General features: G+C 41.6%; 1 protein-coding gene across 1 annotated transcript in view; it reads left to right on the top strand.

Moving 5' to 3' along the window:
• The first annotated feature begins 1,663 nt into the window (after positions 1–1,663).
• The window catches only part of rspo2 (R-spondin 2), a 76,329-nt gene continuing 56,676 nt past the window's right edge, over positions 1,664–21,316 (top strand). The window contains exon 1 of the mRNA XM_032559604.1: positions 1,664–2,933. Coding sequence (XP_032415495.1) covers positions 2,834–2,933 — 100 coding nt within the window. The 5' untranslated portion in view covers positions 1,664–2,833. The remainder of the gene's footprint in view (positions 2,934–21,316) is intronic.

Here is a 21,316-nt window from a genome sequence, read left to right as displayed (position 1 = left end):
TGTTTCTTATTAAAAAAATGAGAATGAAAGAAATCTCATATAACTGAAGAAGTGTGAGGAGATGCGTCAAAATTTTTATTAAAAGCATAACACGGATAAGGAAAAAATATTTAACTGTCCTGATTTATTTTATTTTTTTTCAAACAATTTTAATCTCTGACCTCCCAAAACAGATTTGTGACCCTGTTTGTGTAAGTGAGCACACATTGACTTCAGAAATGAAAACTCAAATTTCACTGTTAATTTACCAGGGAATGAGTGACGCATTTCAATATGAATTGAAAATTCGCTGATATGTAGAAGAGTCATTTCTCTTAAGCCGGAGCTGCAGTTCATGTGAAATCTGTCTTCAGATGTACAAAAGTTAATGTTGATAAGTTGAGTGACAATTTCTCATGTTTGTAAGTGAAAAAAAAAAATTCAGTTCATTGTTTTATAGTTAAGTATGAGATGAACACTCATAAAAAGTTAGAAATTTGAAGTATAATTTGACCAGATCATATCCATTTGGGCTAATTGGCTCTTGTGAAACATGATTAGTTGTGACCCCTGATAATAGATATTGCTTACACAAGTCAGACCACAGTTCTTACTGTAGGTTAGGAGTAAATTCATGTATTGACTTGTATGCGCAGTTTGAAATGTCCTGAAGCAGAAAGTTGCATCTTGTTCCTAAAAAAGTTCAGTACAAAACAACCAAAAGCATTCTACGATAGCATAATGCAATATGCTAATGTAGGAGATGCATTATCGGTTGGTGCAACAATTGGTGGGTGATGTCCTTAAAGTGATAGTTTTGCTGTTTTGGACTGAAGTTGTTCATTTTATTTGCAGAAAAACAATGTTGTATCGGAGAATTTGTGGGAAAGAGCGCTGAAAAGCTAGCATCTAACCAGACCTGCTGCACTTATGGGCTAATTTCAGAATTTTCAGATCGCTCGTGAAAGCATGATAGCTGTGGAACACGGTACCGTAGCAGCAGATATTGAACACGTACACATTTACAGTCTGCCTTCCAAGCTCTGGAAAAGTACAACGGAAAAGTAGCACTGCACAAAATCCAATAGATTATTCCCCTTGCAGCTGATGGAGCGGATTAATACAGCTACCAGCATCCACTAGTTTAAGATTAAAGTAACGCAGAAGTTTCTCAGCTGAGTAAAATACTCATTTCTTTCGGGTACAGTTCATGTCCGCCAATATAGGACTGGATAGGAATGTGATTTTATGTTTAAATGGTTATATCCTTTTTGGATTTGATTACTACTTACCCCCCCCCCCCCCCCCCCCCTTTTTTTTTTTTTTTTTTTTTTTTTTTTTGCAAACTCATAGCAATAAATTACAAAATAATAAGAAAAAGAATAAATAACATTTTTCATTTGGAAAAAAATGGGCCCCCGAAATCCCATTCTGATTTGGGCCTTACAAATTGTTGGATCGCCTCTGCATGGGTTTGAAAAGTCATCCAACATGTTGAGATCGTCTAAAATTAGCAGCCAGTGAAAAACAAGAGAAACTCAAGAATAGCATAGGAACCCCCCCCCCCCCCCCCCCCCCCCCCCCCTTCTCCACGCGCCCCCCTCTCCTTAAACGTCTTCCAACTTTTCACGCTCACTAGGACCCTGAGGCAACCTCGGACCGGCCAAGTGTGGCTGGCTGGATGGGTAGGTGGGTGGGTGAGTGGGTGGTTTTGGGGGGTTAGCGGAGGAGCTGATGAGCAAGATACCCTCCTCAACATTTTCAATAAGAGGCTGGAAGCTGGAAATTTCCGCACGTGACAGCGACGCGACGGCTCGGCTATATGAGGAACCCGGCGGAGAGCATCAGGACCATTCAGCCACACGCATCAGGGCGCACGACGCACACTCACCGCCGTCTCCAACTCCCAAGACATTTCTTTCTTTTTTTTTTTTTTTTTTTTTTTTTTTTGAAAGCGAAGACGGGCAAGCCGCGAGCAGGGCAGACCGAAACCGGCCGAGAAACTCAGGTTAAAGCGAGCGCAAGACCCAAAGAGAGAGCTGGAGGAAAAAAAAAAGAGAGAGAGAGAGAGAGAGAGAAGGACCAGCCCTTCCTCCCAATTCACCTCCTTTTTCTTCATCCCTCCTTCTCGGACCTCCACTCTCCAGACGCGAGTTCCTCACAGTCACTCAGAGAGAGAGAGAGAGAGAAAGAGAGAGAGGGATGCTGCGTGTTGCTCAGCCGCACTTGCACTCAGACGGAACCTAGAAGCGGAATTACTCTTCATCTTTTTCTTTTTCTTGAGAAGTGAACTGGCGGTGATTCTGGCTGCTGTTACGCACCGTTTCGGGCTCAGTTTTTAAGGGGGGGGGACAGAATCTGGACATTAACACACAGAAGAATCTCCGCTTTCATCTTCCTCGATCACAAGAAGGTGTTGATTTCGTTACTCTCTTATCACACCTTTGTCCCCCCCCCCCCCCCCCCCCCCCCCCCCCCGGCCATCTCATCTCCCCTTTCTTTCTCCAGCACGGACACTTTTTCTTCTTTCTTCTTCTTCTTTTTTCATTATTAACTTAAGAATCGTCAGCGTGCTTAAAAAAAATAAAATAAAAAAATGCTTCCAACCGAAGACGTGATGGCATGTCGCGTCTCTGACGTTTGACACATTTTTACGGATCCGCTAAAAAAAAAAAAAAAAAAAAGAAAAGAAACTGGAGAAATTGGACCAAAAAAAAAAAAAAAAGCAAAGTCAGAGAAGTTCTCTTAAGCCGCGACTGGTGCGCTTTTTCTTCTTTTTTTTTTCTGCTGCTTTTCTCTCTTTTTTTTTTTTTCCTTTTTATTGGAGTCCGAGCAAACCAGACCGACCGTCCAGATGCAGTTTCGACTCTTCTCATTTGCCCTGATCGTCTTGAACTGTGTGGAGTACAGCAACTGTCAGGCGCCGTCGCACCGCTGGAGGAGAAACAAGAGAGGTAACCCAGAGTTCAAACCTCGCGTGTTTTCAGATCTGCGTCCGGGGAGACGTGACACTTAATAGACTGTTATTGTGCGCTATACAAGACAGAAAGTGTTAATATTCTCTTCTCGTGGCCAGCCTGATTTAGAGGTACGGTGTGCGTAAAGTGAGCGAGAAAAAAAAACCCAAAAAAAACAGAAAAGAAAAGAGAAACATCCAATATGTGAGGTGAGAGCAGCCGATCCAGAACTCTCCAGAAATTCTGTCTTCTGGGCAAACACCATACTTTCAGAATCTCGTTAAACGTGCAAAAGAAAGAGATAGAGAGGGGCGGGGTGGGGGGGCATTTGTGAAATATTTTTGTCTCTCAAACATTTATATTAGCACCAATTGTTGGTGCGTAAAATACGCGCAGGATTACGCGCTCTCTGAAACGTTTTAGCACTTCAAAAACACGTCCCCCCCCAGCCCCTCCAATTTCCTCCATTTCATTTTTCATCATCGTGCATTTGCTTGTTTCCGTAGTTAAATGTGCTGCTGATCGGGCACGTCCGAAATAAACTGGGGTGCCTACAGAATCCCAAATCCAAGACTTCTGAACCGTCCCTCCGTCCGTCCATCCGTCCATCCATCCATCCATCCATCCATCCATCCATCCATCCATCCATCCATCCATCCATCCATCCCATCCATCCCATCCATCCATCCAGCCTCCCTCTCTCCTTCCCTAAGCTGGTTTTAATTGATCTCATAACCACTTTGAACAGTTGGTCGGAAACCTGCATAACAATCGCTCAGCGGAGGCGCTGGAGTCGAGCCGGGGGGGATCAGCCCCTCTGTAAACACCAGCCTTTTGCTGTGAATGAATGAGAAGACAGTCGGATTAGGGAAAAGTAACCCTCCCCGCCTCCCCTCCACCCTCCTCCCCCTCCTACTTCCACCTCACTCACCCCCGTGACATAACTTATCACCGGGATCAGAGCGAGCGGCGAAGAGAGTTGGGACCGGGGGGAGCGGGTGGGGGAATCACCGGAGAGTGAAGCTGGGGAGGAGGGTGGAGGATACGGTGGGTGGGTGCTTGTAAATACTGAGGCAATCACCAATTTAATCATATGCGCTGCGTGCCAGGGGGTGGGGGGAACCTCCACACTCTGCGAGCCCTCCGCTGCCCATCTGCAAATAATCAGGGCAATCACTGCGGGGTACTGGCACACATGCGGCTCTCAGCTCCCTCTGTGTGTTTCTTTCTCCGTGCGCTGTGTGATCTGGCGTGCAGGAGACGGTGTGTCACGGTCTGATCCGTTTTTTCAAAGAGCTGTTCAGAAGAAGAAGAAGGGGGGGAAAAACCCAAGAAATGTAGGGTATGGTCAAGCATATTTGGTTTTTTTTATTTTTGAAGGGCGTGGGGGGCATCTTTATCTGTGAGTGAGAGGGAAGAAGGAAGAGGTGATGCTGCTGGGTTCAGGAGGAGAAAGGATGAGATCAAGAGGTTAACTTGCACAGTTGACCTCAAGAACAGATTTTTCCTTGAGTGCAACCAGCTTAGAAGAAAGAAAAAAAAAAGATGCTACACTTAAAAAAAAAAAAAAAGCAGTCCAGATGCATGATGTTTAGTAGCAGGGCCGGTCAAAAGTTGCTCGAGGCCCAGAGATGAGTTTTGTTCAGGGGCCCCACCACCCACTGCTACTGATCTCTGCTTTGCATTGTCCCTGATTGATTGATACCGTTTCACATTTTTCATTGACAGAAGGAGTCTACAGCACTAGCATGGTTGCGTTAAACAGACAGAATTGCTGCACGTGAACTGTAAAACAAGAAACATCAAGTTGTTGCTGCTAGTGATCGAAAGGCTGACCCAAGTCTGACTTTCAATCATTTTGATTGGGCTAAATTTGAATTCAGTCTACAGCTGTGGAAAGTTGTGGTTTAAATTTGCTAACCACTGCTGGCTAACTTTGAAAAGCCCTTAGTGTACTACAGATGTTCAGGTGGCATGATATTAGTCGTGTAGATTTGATCAGTTTCGCTCCCTTTGTCAATTCCGCCACAGCGACTCCACAATGTCCATTTACAGGGCTGTTGTGTAAAGCTGCCAACATCAAACATCAGTTCAGATCAATTAGAATCTCACAGGTGTCAAACTCCAGTCCTCGAGGGCCGGTGTCCTGCAACTTTTAGATGTGCCTCTGCTGCACCACACCTGAACAGAATAATTAGGTCATTAAGGCTGTGGAGAACTGATCTACACAAGGAGGAGGTAATTAAATCATTTCATTTCAGTGTTTTGTACCTGTGGCACATCTAAACACTGCAGGACAGCGGTCCTTGAGGACTGGAGTTTGGAACCCCTGAATTAGATTATAAGACTTATGTTACCTTTTGTTTTTTTCCCTGTTGGAAGTTGTTTTGGGACTTCCAGACCAGCAGGGGGCTCTAAGGAGTCAAAAAAAAAAAAAGTCCACTGGGGATAATGACAGATGTTGGGTTTTAGCCAACATAGGGGCATAGTGTGAGACTGTCTGATCACCTCGTTTTAAACACACCACAATTTCACTGCATTTGCACAAAAATCCGGGAAGTCAAACATTAAGTCAATGGGAATGCTTCCAAAAGTCCGAGGGGAAACTGGTCTTATTTCAGCCAGCAGACCAGCAGTGTGCAGCAAACGGAGGGAAAGCAGCACTGTTGTGGTAAAGAGCACAGTACCATAACTTTAACGACTTCTAAAAACAAAACTGTTTTATGGCATTAGCACAAAAATGCATGACATTATTTAATGTGTTTATTTCAGACAGAACAGCAAATAAATTCTTATTTCAGCTAAAACACTACGATTGTTACGGTGATAATCACGTGCGACATGAATTGAGTGTTTCTTTGCCACCGTAATTTTCCAAAACGGCTAAATAGGTTATCATTTGCAAGTGAGGGGAAAATGTGTGTAGCTTTTTTTCTTTCAGCCAGCTGACCAACAGTGTGCAGGAGTGGTGGGATAGGATTCTATGATCAGAATAATGATTTTGAAAGAAAAACAAAAACTTGACTCAATGTATTTTGGAGAAAAAATAGCAACTTTTAGCAAAAAAAAAAAAAAGCTTTAATTTTAACCAAAAAAGCAACAGCCCCCCCCCCCCCCCGTTTTAATTGGGTTATTATAGTTATATTGCTGCTATATCTTTATTGAATGGCCCTGAATTTTGCCTCTTGAAATGTTTCCAAAAAAGGACAATTTTGTCTTTGTTAGCCGGCTAAAAGCGTGGGAGCCTGTTCGGCCTACTGGCTGGCAGTGTGCAGCAACAAGTGGGGAGCACGACAACACTAAAGCGTTCATTAAAACGAATCTAAACTGTGGAATCAATTGCGTCCGTTTTAAAACAAACTTTTTCAAACTTTGACGCCGTTAGCTCGCTTAATGCCTTGCTTAGCGCTACGCGAACTTGTCAAAAGTATACGGTTGGCGCCTTCAAAGCGACCATTACGTTTTCAGTATTTGCTGCTGCTTCTTCTTCTTCTTCTTCTTTATTTTTTTCTTGCTCACGCTAGCCAGACGGGCTCGTGCAGGGAACCCGTCCCGGCACGCCTCGGACTCAGTCGGGACACACTCCTCACCCCGCGTGCTCGGCTGTCTTGGGCGATAGCAAATCACATCCCGCACACCTTTTTTTTTTTTTTTTTTTTTTTTTTTAACAAACGTCTTATTTGACTTGCATGGCAGAGAGAGAGAGCGCGCGCGCGCGTCCTGTCATTGATACGCGGCGCTCACGTCGCCACACGACTCTGAGGTGCAAAGGATAGAGATAGAGATGCCAGCGTAATTAGGGGGAAGCAGGAGGGGAGGCGTAAAACAGACAGTGTGTGTGTGTGTGCGTGCGTGTGCGCGTGTGCGTGTGACTTCAGCGCAGACCAGATTGGGATCTTCGTGTGGTTTCTTGGCTGATGTTGTCTCACTCGCACACAGCATGGCATGACCCAACAACCCATTCGGCTGCGGTAAGCGTACACGCACTCATCTCTCCTTTTGTTTTTTCTTCTTTTTTTTTTTTTTTCTTTTTTTTTGCAAATGTGAACCAGATGACGAAACATATTAAATTTACACCTCCTTCAGTTCTCATCATGCCCACTAGAAACAGGAAAGCGATGCCAATGAGCCCTGCTATGATATCATAGCAAGACACGGGGGGGGATTACTTTTCATTTTTTATTCTCAGGCTAATGATGCCACCTGCTGACTACATAAAATCAGGCCGAGTAGCGGGCAGCCCTGCCTGAAGGGACAGAGGAGCACAGTGGGGGCCCTAAGATATTTAAGCAGGTAATGAATAGGTAACAGCAGTCGCGAGTGGTGAAAAGTTGCCATGTGATACAGTTAACCCCTTCCACTTCATACGCATAAACCTTGAATCCGAATTCCCGGCGGGCCCCGGCACGTTCTCGGATCATATTCGGCGGTGTAATCTGCAGCTCTGCTGCATTTCCAGATGTTTTGTGAAGGACAAAAAGGGACTGAATGAAACCAGTAGTTGAGGTGGTGAGTCCAGAGAGGCTTTATTTTGTTACTGGGTTGCATGTGGTCTGCTTTCGCAGCGAAAAGAAAGGAAGAAATTTATTTTAATTTGTTGTCTACAAATCCTTTCTGTCCGATCAAATAATCTTGTCTCTAGGAACACAAAAAGTTTGTTGTTTTTTTTTACAATATTTGACTCTGTATGTAGTTGTGTGTAGGTATATGATTCGGGACTTTCAATGTGAGGCTTTGTTAAAATAATTAATAACCATCTTAAGAAAATCAAGACAACCTCATAAATCTCCAGTGAGACTTTAAGAAACCCCCATTTCTGATGACTTATTTATCCAAACAATGAACTATATCTTAATTTTATGAGCAGTTTATCAAAAATGAGTGCTGAATGCAAATATTAGTAGCTTTTGCTAAAGCAGGTAAAAAGCTAATAACATTTTAAAGGAATTGTGGGGCTTTGAGTTGGTGTAAAACGTTTCCAGTCCATGAGATGATATGATGCTTCTGAAAATAAATTAAGGTTTTAATAAGATTTTGGGGGGGGGGAACACAAGTATTCAATGCTAAAAATATTGTTTATATAATTTTTGCTTAATATAGGTTTTATAAAATCCAAACTCCCAACTATCCTGTTGTGGTTTGACCAGATTAAAAAAAGAAAAGTCGCATTACCTTAGCTTTAGCTTCCAAAGCCCCGAGGGAGATGCTAACGTCAGCGTGTTTGGCAGCTAACGGGTTAGCCAGTTGCTCTATTCGCACAGCGCTTAACAAATCTCTCCCATCTTGCCCTCGTTTCTTTTTTCGTACGTCATACAAAAATCCTCCCAACCTGAATGATTTAACGGTGATGGAGTTCTTCTTCTGCTTTTATCGTCAAATGTTTTCAGCTGGTTTCACGTACGGCGTTTATTAGCCAACTCTGTGATACAGCCAGACAACAACTCCACCACTGTTTTCTGTCTCGCTCCAAAATAAGAGAAAGACACATCCATACCGACTGTCAAGCTTTGAAGCACTTACGCTTCGTGAGACAGACTTCACTTTGAGGTGACGTAATGAAAGGTTTTAATGTCATAAGGTCTCGTGGCCCAAACCTTCGTTACGCCCCTTACTTCCAGTTAGAGTAATAACTTGACAGAAAAGTAAGGCAGTGAAAACCATTGTGTTTTTCCTCTTTATACAGTTTTAATATGTTGGTTACTCTGACTGGAAGAGCTTTGTTTCTTTCCCAGCCGTAACAGGAAGATGATTGGTGGCGCACTGCCTGCAACCTCTGTTTCACATGTAAATTATAGCACCCTGTGTAAATAAGCATCTGGTGGGTTGGCTCTCGGGTTATTAAAAAATAGCATTCGCATAACTTATTACGAAGTTGTTGTTTTTTTATTGAGGCGGGGGGGGGGGGGGGGGGGAGTGAGGATTTGAGTTGTTTTAAGATGGTAGAAATCTGGTCTTGGCCCTTCTCAGACTAGCAATTAGCTTCGAAATCACCAACAGAGCCAACCACCGTAGGTAAGATATTAACCGCTAATAATTTTTAAACAGTACCTCACTACAAAAACCCTCAGCTTTTCCTTACAGTTACCCAGACACATTGCCCTCTATTTATTAGCCCTGGAAGTCAAGACTGTGTGTGCTGAAAGCTCTCATCAGCTCCCAGGCCTGTGGGTGTAAGTGTTAATGTTGGAACCCGGCACTTCGGCGCAATATTATATGTTGATTAAGTGCCTGAGGGTGATGGGGAAGGGAGCACTCCAACAAGCTGCTGTGAGACGGACCTTTCCTCGTTTTTATTTTTTATTTTTGGAAAAAGCTCCGCTCGATGGCACCATCTCCACAACAAGGCCTCCTCACACGATACCTTCCCCGATCCAGGTGTTTTCAGTCCCACCGCGTTACGACACTTTGCGCTTATTCCACCCATAAAACAGGGACGTTGTGCCGTTTCATTTATCCCGGGCACAAGATCGGTCACTTTCACGAAAAGTTCAGACGTCGTCCGGTTTTTATGACGGAGCCGAATGCCAAAGGTCCTCCTTGTCTTCTTTTTTTTTTTCCTTCTCTCTCTCTTTCCTAGTGGGGCAAAAAAAGCTATATTTAAGCTGATCAGCTGGTAATAGCTGAAAGTGAACAGCATCACCTGAGAGGGATTACAACGGGTCGATCCTTGACCTGAGCTCGGGCTCCGGCATCAAAACAGAACTCTGGGGGGTTTTTTCCCTCTCCCAAACTTCCACAAGTGTGTGTTTGTGGGAGAGAGAGAAAAAGTTTCGGGAACAGGTGTATTTTCTTTTTCCGAGCTCCATGAACCTTCTTTTCTTCCTTGAACAATCACACAAAGTGTGTTTGTATTTGGAATGCCACTCAGGATCATCAATCCCTATTTTTAAATCACATTTATTCAGCTCGACCTACAAAAAAAAAAAAAACTAAACAAAAAAACACTTGAGAAAGACTAGCTCCTTGTTTGACCCGTGTGTCGATCCTGGGCTGGAGTGGAGCTCCTGGTCCGAGGCACTCTGGTATCAAATGAAACCATGAGAAAGGATCCTCAGTGCTGAAAACCCCAGTAAGGGAGGGGAAAAAATATGGAGTGGCATGAACCTTACCCTTGAGATACAGACACAGACTCCTTTATGGACACTATTTCATTGTGCTCTCCCCGGAAAATGTAGTTCTCACAAAAAGATGATTGAATCTGAAGAAATTTACCTTTCTTTTTTTTTTGGTAAGGTTAGCAATTTATTCCCATATAATCGAATTGATACCCAACCACAAACTTCACTGCATTTTATTGGATGATTTACGTGCTAGACCAAAAAAAACCCCAAACAAAAGTTATATATATACTGTATATATACTGTATATATACTATATATATATATATATATATATATATATATATACATACACACACTTATAATCCGAAAAGTGTATTCAGCAAATCAGCCAATCCATCACTTTAGTTCATTTGTATAGCACATTTCAGCAACATGGCAGCTCAAAGTGCTTCACATCATGAAAACATAAAAAAATGTCATAAACACATCCTACAGTCTACCCATTGTGAAACCAGTAACAAACATAAAACTTTTTCAAGTGCCATCACTAAAAACACCAACCTTTTTTTTTTTTTAATAATCCTTAAGCAGTTTTGGGGCACAGTGGCAAAACATAAAACCGCTCCCACGTTCTCAGGCGTTTTGTGATCTGTCCACTGTCAGCGGACAGTTGAGATTTCGTAGTCCAGCGTAGCAATTGCGTACATTTCTCGTGACAAATTCCTTAATTTCCCACAATCCAAATGGACACGAGCAAGCTTGACGAGCTAGTTGGAAGCCTAGCCCTGTTTCTTCACACTGACTGTGCTGAACGTAAGATATCGCTCTTGCTTTATTTCCCAACCTTTGTCTCAAGTCTTTTGTGGCCCCTGAAAGGTCGTCCTCATGGATCATTTCACGTCTAGCTCCATCCATCTTCCTATCATTTCTGTCCATTAGAACAAAAGTATTCCCATTGCATGTTGCCTTCACAGATAAGATTTTGTTTCCAAGCCTAACTCTGCTTACTCCATTTACTGACTGAATGACTTTTGAAAACAGCTGGTTGCACTTGACTTTATTTGGGTGTACCAGAATAAAAGAGGCTGAAAACCTAATTACGCTAGATGGAGGTGTGGGGGTGGTTTGGAAAAAAATTGAACTCAAATGTTCCATGTTGTGTTGGTCTATCGCGCACACACACACACAAAAATCTAATAAAAGTTGTTGAAGTTAATAGATTTAAAGTGGCAAACCGTGGAAAAGTTCAAAAGTAGCATAAATATTTTAGCAAGGCGCTGCGTGTTGCTTATGTTGGACTGTGTTTTTTGTTTTGTTTTTTTTTTTCTCACCTATTAACTCCCCGGATTCTCCTGGAAGTAACCCTGCAAAGCCTTGGAGCGTTTCTGTTTTCCTGGAGGGGACTCTCTCTTCCACCCTCAGTCGTTGTCATCAGAGGATGCCTAATGCTAGTAAAGCCAAGCGCCAAACACATGGTTTTGATCCCAGACTACATTTTACCACGCAGTAAAAGCTCATTTTGTTCGGAAATGTGAAATAAAATAAAGTTATTGTATCAAATCCTATAACACTTCCCACATTTTCTCGCGGAGACTGGAAACTCCTCAGCAGCGGACAAAACCCCCCCCCCAAAAAACGACTGCAGTATTCCTCCGTGAGTATGAGATTTTTTTGCTGCCCTCACCTATGCCCGCTTTCTCGGTTGCATACTCCCCCGCAGCAATAACACCTTAATATGTTTCCTTATAAAGCTTCTAAATATGACCAGCCAATTTGGGGCTGATTCTCTCAAGTTTATTGCACCATAAAGATTGTAATGTTGGGAATCATTTCTGAGTGCCACACATAAACGGGCAACACAAAAAAGGCTCCACAGGTAGGAGAGCTGCCCAGAGCCGGAGATGGCCTCGGGCTCGCGGCAAACTGCACTTCCTCTCCAATTACTAATACACCTCTCTTAAAGAATCCAGCGAAGCGCTGTTTAGACTTAATGGTGTGAACACAATAGGCACCCATTGTGCTGTTCTCCTCAATTAATCCAATCACGGGAGTTGTTAAAATAAACCATTTCCACTTTACTTATTATAATCGGGGCAACTGAATTAAGCGTAAATAGGTGGACATTTTAAGGAACACGGATATTTCTGACGAGCCAGATGCTAAGATTAAGGATCTTATGGTGTCAATATTTCTTGGGGACCATTCGCAGTAGTTTTTTTTTTTTTTTTTTTTCTTTACCCAAAGTGAAAATGGTCTTAGTAGGATCTACTCTGCTTTTGGGTGGATTACAGTCGATTCACAATTTCCCTCCTTTTAGAGTTGGAGCGCAGTCCACATCTTTGTTTCTTTTAATTCCCACAGATGCTAAGATTGCATCGCGCAGAGGTGTCTTACCTCACCGAGCCCCATTTTTGTTCAAATATTTTGGGTACGTTTCATTAAAGAATTCCGCAAGTAGGTAAAATTTTGGCGAATATGTTGCTAGTTACGTTCTGCCGAAAAGTACACAAATAGCTCGGTCTGCGAGTACCAAACTCTTTCAAATTGAAGAATTGAAAGAGTTAATTCAAAGTGGTGGGCTTTCTGCCGCCGATGAGGCTTTTAAGGATAATCCACAAATTTTCAGCGGAGGTGAGAGCTCTCCAAATATTTTAATGGCAGTTTGCTTTATCCATTTCAAAACATATTTTAATGCGTGTTTGGAAACATTTTCCCGTTGGAGGACCAGACTGTCTCCAAGTCTCAGCAGTCTGGCCGATGATATGAGTCGAAGTGTAATTTCGGTACGGTGCCTATAAAAAGTATTCAGTCCCTTGGATGTTCTACCCATTTTTATTGCTTTTAGAAATCCATCATGATCAACAAAATTAACATTTTATTTTATTTTATATTTTACAAAAACATGAACACAAAACAAGAAAAACACGTTGGTCGAAGTGGGAGCTGATTTCCACAAAATAAAAGTATGCAGCTTAAAAAAAACATAAATATTCGCCCCCTTTAAAGTGACTGACCTAATTCAACAGAGGTCCAGCCCATTGGTGCGACTAGTCCCACAAAGAGTTTATACTTACACGGGGGAATGTAAATATCTAGTTTGACTCATTAAACAAACATAAAAAATCCAAATACTAACACCTTTATAGGCCTTAAACAGGGGTCGACCTGCTTAAAAGTTCCTCGTAATTTCAGAAATACCCTAAATATGTAGCTGTATGATTTTAGCTAAACATTATCTATCAGAATGATGCTCAGCACAAATCTCTCTAAATATAGGTATTTTCTGCAGTGGGGTTAGCTTCTATTTTAGGAACATTTTCCTCTGAGCATTTGTGGTTGAAGAGTCTCCTTCGCATCGGAAGGTTCCAGACTGGGTGAAATAACCCCGAAAGCATCTCAGCGGCTGTATTTATTAGAAATATTTGAATTTTCTTAGTAGTAAGGATGAAAACTTCAAAGTTTCCTTTGAAACGGCAGGACATCCTTAATGATGGGGGAAAGGACAGGATTCCATTCAGCAATTTCTTGTGGCTGCAACACTTAGCCTCTGTGAAACAATGCGGTAGGAACCCATTAGGAAAAGTCCTTAATGAGATTTTTGTGGGATATTTTCTTGAACAGCTGAAGTTTTACTTCTCCAGACCAACATCCCAAATTAGTGGAGATGTGTCTGGATTCTTTACTCGCCGCAATTTTCTTTTCCTAGCTCCTTATGAATTTACCATCTCCCTTTAAACTTCCAAGATTTAAACTTCTGAAAAAACCGAGGTAGACTTACAAGGGAGGGGAAGAGGGAGAACAAAAAATAAACTAACCAAAGGTCAGGATTTTGACTTTAATACTAAACAGATGCTTTGAAATTGATAACTCTCTTCATTTTTTATTGATATTATGATGGAGTCCAAATCCAATTGTGGTGCACCTAGCCACCCACTTTAGGAACTCACTGGTAGAGGGAGTGGAAGAAAGTGCAAAAACTGTATAAACTCTCCACGTGCTTGCAGACCGGTCTCTAATCTCTTGTGTTTCCAGAAGACTTTGCTTTGCCGCACGCCTGATCACTGTCCGCATTGATTTGCAAAACCTAGAAACTAGTAAAGAAAAATTTAAAAATCGGCACCATTCTTGGGAAAGTAGGTACACATAAACACAGCCCATCTCTAGCTTGGTGCAAACAAAAAAAAGCTCTTCGAAACGGTGTCTGTTCCAACGGCTGTAACAACAGGGAGTCAAGGGGCTGTGGATCACTGCCCCTGTGCTCACCCCTTAACAAGCGACAGATGGGAAAGACTCCTTGTTCACCCTGTTCCTGCTTTTATAGGACCTCTAATTATGCTTACGGACCACATCAAAATAGAGCTCAGCGTGGTATGTCTTTGGAATAGAGAGGAAGCAAGTTGGCCAGATGCAATAAAGCATTTCTCCACGGAGCTCACCTATAATTTTGAGGCCAGGGTGAAGAAATGGAGAGGTAAAGGTAGATGTGCCGAAATCTCCACTTCCCCCCTGTAGACCACGTCGCGCACTCAATCCATCGTTCGAATGTGTTGCGTTGATAGATGGTCACCTTCCTAAAAACAATGGCTTGAGTCGTCCTTTGCCTTAGGTCATTACTTTAGACAAATAATTTGTAGATACCTTTAAAATCATCAAACTCCCAAGCATTGTGTGCGTGATCACACGCAAACTCAACAGACTTTTGCTAACTTGCAGCAAAGTATCCAACCTTACCTTCATCAGCAAATGTGTCAATGTCCAGATGTGCAGAGTTGCAGCAAATGGGTGTCCCTATGGTTACTTTTGATTCGCTTTATAAATTTTACACAACTGCCTTATGACAAAAAATCCCAACAATGACTTTTCTGGCAAAAGATAAAAAAACAAACATTTAAGGGCTTATGAAATAACATTTAAGAATCCATAAGCTGAACTTGTTTTGGCTTTCGGTCTGGTTAAGATGGGCAATTAGGCATCCTTTGGAGAATATAAGGGCTAATTCTCCAAATGAGGCATTGTGCGCACCTTAACGTGAACATTTGTTGCCGTGTTTTATTTAGAGATGTTACCTAGGCTGGCTTCAGAGTTGCTTGGCCTTGCGGTATGAGGAGGGAAAGGCCTCATGACTTCCTGCGGAGTGCAGAAGCACCCGGTGTGTTTTTAATCAGCGACAAGGCTGGGAGTCATTAGTGGGCCTTGATGCTTAGCTCATTGTCTCTCCGGCTCCCTCTGTGAAGGGAGGAGACGGTAGGGAGGAGGATGGGTAAGGGAGTGGGGTGGGGAGGTGAAGGCAACACAACATGTAAATTTCTGTGGTGAGAGAAAAGAGCATGTGAGCGATTTGAGAGAGAGGATGCCCAAGAAGCTGTGAGTTATCACAGAGGAAATCAGCCATACTACGTCTTCTTGTAATGGAAGGTGCAGAGTGGATCATTATTTCTGGAAGCATCGAAAAAAAGAAAAAGACTCATTCTGTAACACTCGTCACTCAGATCCACACGGCCGAGGGATCTATCATCCTTACAGATCCTCGCTGTCTGTCTTTAATTTACACCTCTCTAACTGGCTTGAGGTATCAAACTGTGAGTCGGTACAGTTTGTTTTCTCTCGTCTTTTTCCTTTCCTTTAACATGTAGAGAATGTGGATATACATTTTTTTTATAAGATTATTTATGTTCTATCTGTCTTTCTTTTTATCCCACCGAATTATCCAACTCTGCTGTTGCTGGTGGGATTCCCTGCAGCTTTGTCTTGGGCTTGTTTCTAACTGGTCAACAGTCATTATTGCCTTGAACTCCCACCCTTTATCCCACACAGCAACACAGTCTATTGTCAGTGTTTGTTGACTATTATTTGATGTTGTTTGCCACTGGGGGGCAGCACAACAAGCTGTTAAACCTGCATGTTGTTATCCATGAAGGTAACGTGCTGAATCTACTGTGCATTTTCTTATTAACATACTCAAATCATAAAGTGTACCATCAGTAATCTTCCGGAACTGAAGTCCTGGGACAATGGGTTCAAAATGTCCAACTTTCTGTGAAGTGGTTTCTCCTGACATTGTGGAAACATCTTCTGTTAGGCACCGACAGTATCGTTTCCTTTCCTTACACAAATCTAGATTGTATTTTGGGGCTAGGAAGGTTTTTGATAGATTTTAGTGATATGTTATAGTTGGTTTTTGTGTAAATTTTTCACCTGCTTTCTTGCAGAAACACAGTGAATGCTATTTTTGACCCTTGTCACTGCCACTAAGCCAGGTTTCATGTGAAGAGTTGGGGTGTCCCAGATCTTTTCTGACGGAGTGAAAGGTTAAAGTAGTATCATCTGTTTTTGATAGATGATATACGTCATATGGGCAGATGCCCAGGGCGGTGCACAAAGTGGGGGAGCACCATATAGACACGTTGCATGCTGTTGTCTATGTCCAGAAATTTCACTCATGCGCTCAACGCTGGAGGGCAAAAATACAAGTCTTTTACTTGCCACCCATAACCGTGGAGCTGCAGCAGAACAATTCTGCAAACAAAACGAAACCAGGAGACGTCAGTATTATTAATTTAGTGCAGCGCGCCACGGCAGAGGGAAAAATAATGCAAAAAAACCAACAAAGAAAACGGTGAAAGATAACTCAAAATAGCAAGTATTCTTCCTTTCTCGCTGTCTGTGTCGACAACGCTACAAACAGACCCGTCGCCATAGCAACCGACTGACAACAGCTCCGCTAATGTATCGGGGTTTAACACCAAAAAAAAGAAACGCGCAAACATTTCCCACACAAAGAACAGAACGTTCAGTTCGTTACAGTGTTATGTTTTCTGGCTCAGTGTTTATATTTTGCGATTCTTAATAAGGAATCGTCTGAACACACAGCAGTTGATTAGCTCATTTAAACACCTGCTCTACTAATGATCTGTCACAGAACTGGTGTGTGGGTCACTGTTCAGTTTTTTTTTTTTGTTGTTTTTTTATTCTGAACCGAAAAACGCCAAATTCCACAGCACACAACTTGGGTTGAAGCACCGAGTCAAAAGAAGGGGGTTGGCCAAGACGCTCTGCATGCAACAACAGCCAGTGGCTATTCGTGTTCCCAAACTAGAGTTTAAACAAGTGTCTCATTCGCAAAGCATCTGCAAACGAGGATTTTCACCCCAAATTGCACTGCAGTAGCATCTCCCTGAAATTATGCTAACTGCCCACATTAAAAAGAGGTATTCTGACTGGAAAAGTAACTTTTTATTTATGTAAATTAGAATCGGGGCGCAGGACTGGCAGTACTAGTGCGAGTGCAGATAGAACAGCCTTAAAACTGGTCAGTTTTGCACCAGAGAAGTAAAAGCAACATAAATTCTAGCGAAATAAAGACTCGAATCGTTACAAATGGCCTGCAATTTAAAAGTAAATTGTATGGGCATAAGGTCCTGTTGTTTCCTTCTCAGGACACAGACTTTGGGATTATTAAGCGTTTCGGCGTAGCGTTTCACATCCAGAGGTTAAAAGAGCAGAAACTAAATAAATTAGGTCTGTAAATAAGACCTGTCCGCATTGCAGATTGTGGCTAGGGTTCAGCGAAACACTCTGTCCCCGCCAAGAGTTTTGCTGGGATCAAGATGGAAAACATGATGAGGGAAAAAGAACCCGGGGTGCCTTTTGTTTTTATTAACTAAGAAAATAATAATATTCTGACATTTAACAGTTTTGCTCACTCTATAAATATCTTTATGGGCTACATAAAACATGTGTATGACCTGAAACATTAACTTAAATCAGTGCTTTTATCCTCAAAGCATGCCAGTGAAAGAGATGAATAATTCCACCGTAGATGACAACCTGCATCCTTCTATTTTGATAAAAAAAAAATCAGACATACTTTTCTTGCTAATACAACCAAACGTTTTTTGTGCAGCAATTAGGAAAACCTCAATGTATGTCCTGTTACGTTTATCCGTTCTGTGATAACAATTTTATGCTGCCTGTATTTGAGGAGGAGATTATATTTAGATTGTTAATGAATTAGCGAGTGTGAGATGTTGACCGTTTCCAGCTATTCATCAGTGTTATTCGCTTTGTGCATCAGACAGTGAGGTGGAATCAGATGCTAATTTTGTACAAAGATTGACCTTCTCAAACAAGCTCACCACATTGCTCAAATTGCATTGCATGTTAGATTTCTGGAAAAGAAGAAACAACAACAAAAATACCTTTAAGTCTCTTTATGTCAAAATGCTTAGACAAGAACTGCAGGAGGACTCTCATTCTATATGTTTACTATGTATTGGGATTTTTTATTTTTACTTAGGGGCATTTGGTCAGTAACAATCTAAAGGCAGATTCTAACCTTCATCTCTTAATTAATCAAAGAAGGACAAACGTTAACAAATCCACAAGCCATCTAATTTAAGCAGATTGTGCAGTCAAGCGGAGAACGTGATAAAAATTCAATGTCACTTTCCTGCTGGAGATTCTCTTTCTAAACTGTATGACTGATTTTCTGTTTCTCATTTCTGTAAAAAAATTTTTTTGACTTGACATTACCCATTTGATCCTGCTCCAATTCCTCATTTAGGAATTACAAAAGACATGGAAAGTATTGTTTTTTGGGGGCTTCCTGCCAAAAACAGTTTACAAAAACTTGACTGTAATGGTAAAGATGTCAGTCTTTACCTTTGCTACGTGTTTGCCGAAATGGTGACCAACATTTTGGCAGGTCCCACGTTTTCACAATGCAGTTTAAAAACTCTAAAGGATAGCACAGAGCGACTCTGGTGAGCTCTTCTTATCTTATAAAAAATATCTCTCAAACGAACCTTTAAAAAATAGCTAATTTTAATCACCTACCAGATATTGAAGTGACTGGAACATCATCCTCCAGTTGAAACCTCCACACCAAACAGAGTTTGGTCTGTCTGTCCACTGATCAGAAAAAAGTTTGGATTTTTGCTTTTCAACCTGTCATTCTTACAATATTTCTACTTTCTATAATCTCAGTTATTTACAAATATGCATTCATTTAAATGCGTATTTAACTCTGTACCATACAGTGAAAAAGATGAAAAGTTCTGTCTTTTTGCCATGACAGAATATCAGATGTAAATTTGTTGCCGTGACACTCCCACAGGGTTAAAGTTCAGGAATTAAGTAAGCTAAGGAGTTGCTTCTAAAGATATATAGATATTTACAGATGTCCTGAATAAAAAAAAATATATTTAGTTCAGACTTTTATCTGTATGTCAGACACAAACGGTACAGAGTTAAGTCTCTCTTACTCCCTTGGCCAACATTACTAACACACACGCTTGGGTGACAAAAGAAAAGAAAAGAAAAAAAAACTCGGCATAAAAGCGTAAAGACAAAGAAGTCCATTAACATTTCTGAAATTCTTTGTTCGTCTTTTTTCCCGTCTCCGCTTACACACTTGTGTTACGATTTGGCGAGCTTCCCCCTTAAATGCATATTATTTTATTTGGACTGGGGCCAGACCTCGGCTGTGTAAACAGGATTCAGAAGTAATAGGTATCGGTGGACAGGGTTCACATGTAGTTTACGTGTTTACCAGGTAATGGTTTCAGGGATGGCACTGCCACGGTGCTGTCATGGAAACCGGTAGAGTGTAGTTGGCGAAGGGCGGCCGGTTTGGATGGGGACGTACTTGAACAACGAGCACTTCTGAGGTTGTAATGTCTTAAAAGGAGAGGCTTTTTGAGAACCTCACGTTAAGCTTTTATTTTCTTTCTAAAAATGTTTTTGACAAGAACAAAAACAGTTCCTGTTGTTGTTGGCCCGTCCAGCCAGTTGGAGCTTTGCTGTAACAGCAACCAACCTGATTTGCAACACATTAGTAGCAGTGAGCACCAAACAATGCAGCGCAACGTGTTGGTGCAAGACAGGCATGATGCCGCCCTTCTCTATCTGCTATGTCCATTGTACTGATACTCCCGGGAGACTTCGTGACACCTTGATACTTTAAAAGCAAAACCTTGATGAATATAAAGTTCCCCAGCACAATTTACCGCCCTTACTTGAAACAGTTTGGTTTATTTATACGCCACATATCCACACAACTAATATAGTGAAGCACTTTACAAGATGAACGAGTTTGTCAAAGTTCTAAAATCTTCACGCTTTCGTTCTGATCAAGGAGATGCGAATCGGCCGATTCCTCTACGGACTTTTATGAGAAGCATCAACGGAGGCGGTACGGGGGCAAACGAGGATCAATCCCAGGCTGGAAGCAGAGCCCGATCTTAACGTTCAGAGATTAGTTCTATACACGACGAATGACACAGAACGAGATGTACGTTGTGCGCTAGTTCCATAGCTTCCGGCCCTAAATAGATACATCACTGATACGTAGCCTAATCTATAGTGTGGAATAATTTCAGGGTGTTTTGAATAGATACTCCATTGACACACTTCATTATCAACGTAGATTGTCCGGGCGCTGTTCAGAACAATATGCAGTGAGGGGGGTCGTCTTCGCTGTGTGCCACGTATTCCATTGCTCTTAAACTGCGACTTAGAAAAGTATTCACACCCACCTACAGACGTCTGGGCCCCTCTTACAAATAATAATTTTTCTACCTCAGCAGGTCCAAATTCACGTCCGACTCTGTAGGATTAAATTCCTGCCAGATAAAGTTCAAAACAGTTCCGTTAAATTCACTCTATTAAAGCAATAGAGATGCACACATTTCATCCAAACAATGCAAGTATTTCTGTTTGTCAAATATATTTATGGCCAGTTGCTAGGCTTCAGTAAGCCCAGAGGTTCGTTAAATGAACAATAATATTGCCGTTTTGAGACCACGTTCAAGCAACACACTGCTAATGGCGTAATAAGGCAAGAACTCATCCTCAACGATCAATAAACTTTAAATTCTAAAGAACATTTAACACTGGAATTGGAAGGCATTTTAAAATATCCAAAATAAATAAACAACATGACAGAAGCAACTATTTAAAACCAATTACGAAGTCTCTGTAAATAAAATTTTCAAAAAAAAAGAAAAGGGACTAGTAGAGACCAAAGCACCAGACTGAAGACTTTTATCATTCAGTTTTCGGTAGAAAAAGAGAAGCGAGAAAAACGAAATGGAAATCACTGAGCGCGTTTTAATTGATCATGCAATTAATTGATTTATTGCTACTGGGTAATTTTGACTTACTTTTTCCCACTACATAGATCACATTTTAATTTTCCCAAGCTATCTTTGTCTATATATTAATACTTATTCAATGATCTGAGGATTGACAAAAACAGAAGAAAAAAACAACAAAACAACACAACTACTTTAAAAGAGCGAAAAGCCTCCACGAAGTCAC

The sequence above is a fragment of the Xiphophorus hellerii genome, chromosome 3 (genome assembly GCF_003331165.1).
Source record: "Xiphophorus hellerii strain 12219 chromosome 3, Xiphophorus_hellerii-4.1, whole genome shotgun sequence".
Lineage (NCBI taxonomy): Eukaryota > Metazoa > Chordata > Actinopteri > Cyprinodontiformes > Poeciliidae > Xiphophorus > Xiphophorus hellerii.
Note: the sequence above shows the minus strand (reverse complement) of the source record. Positions and strands in the feature narration are given on the sequence as shown.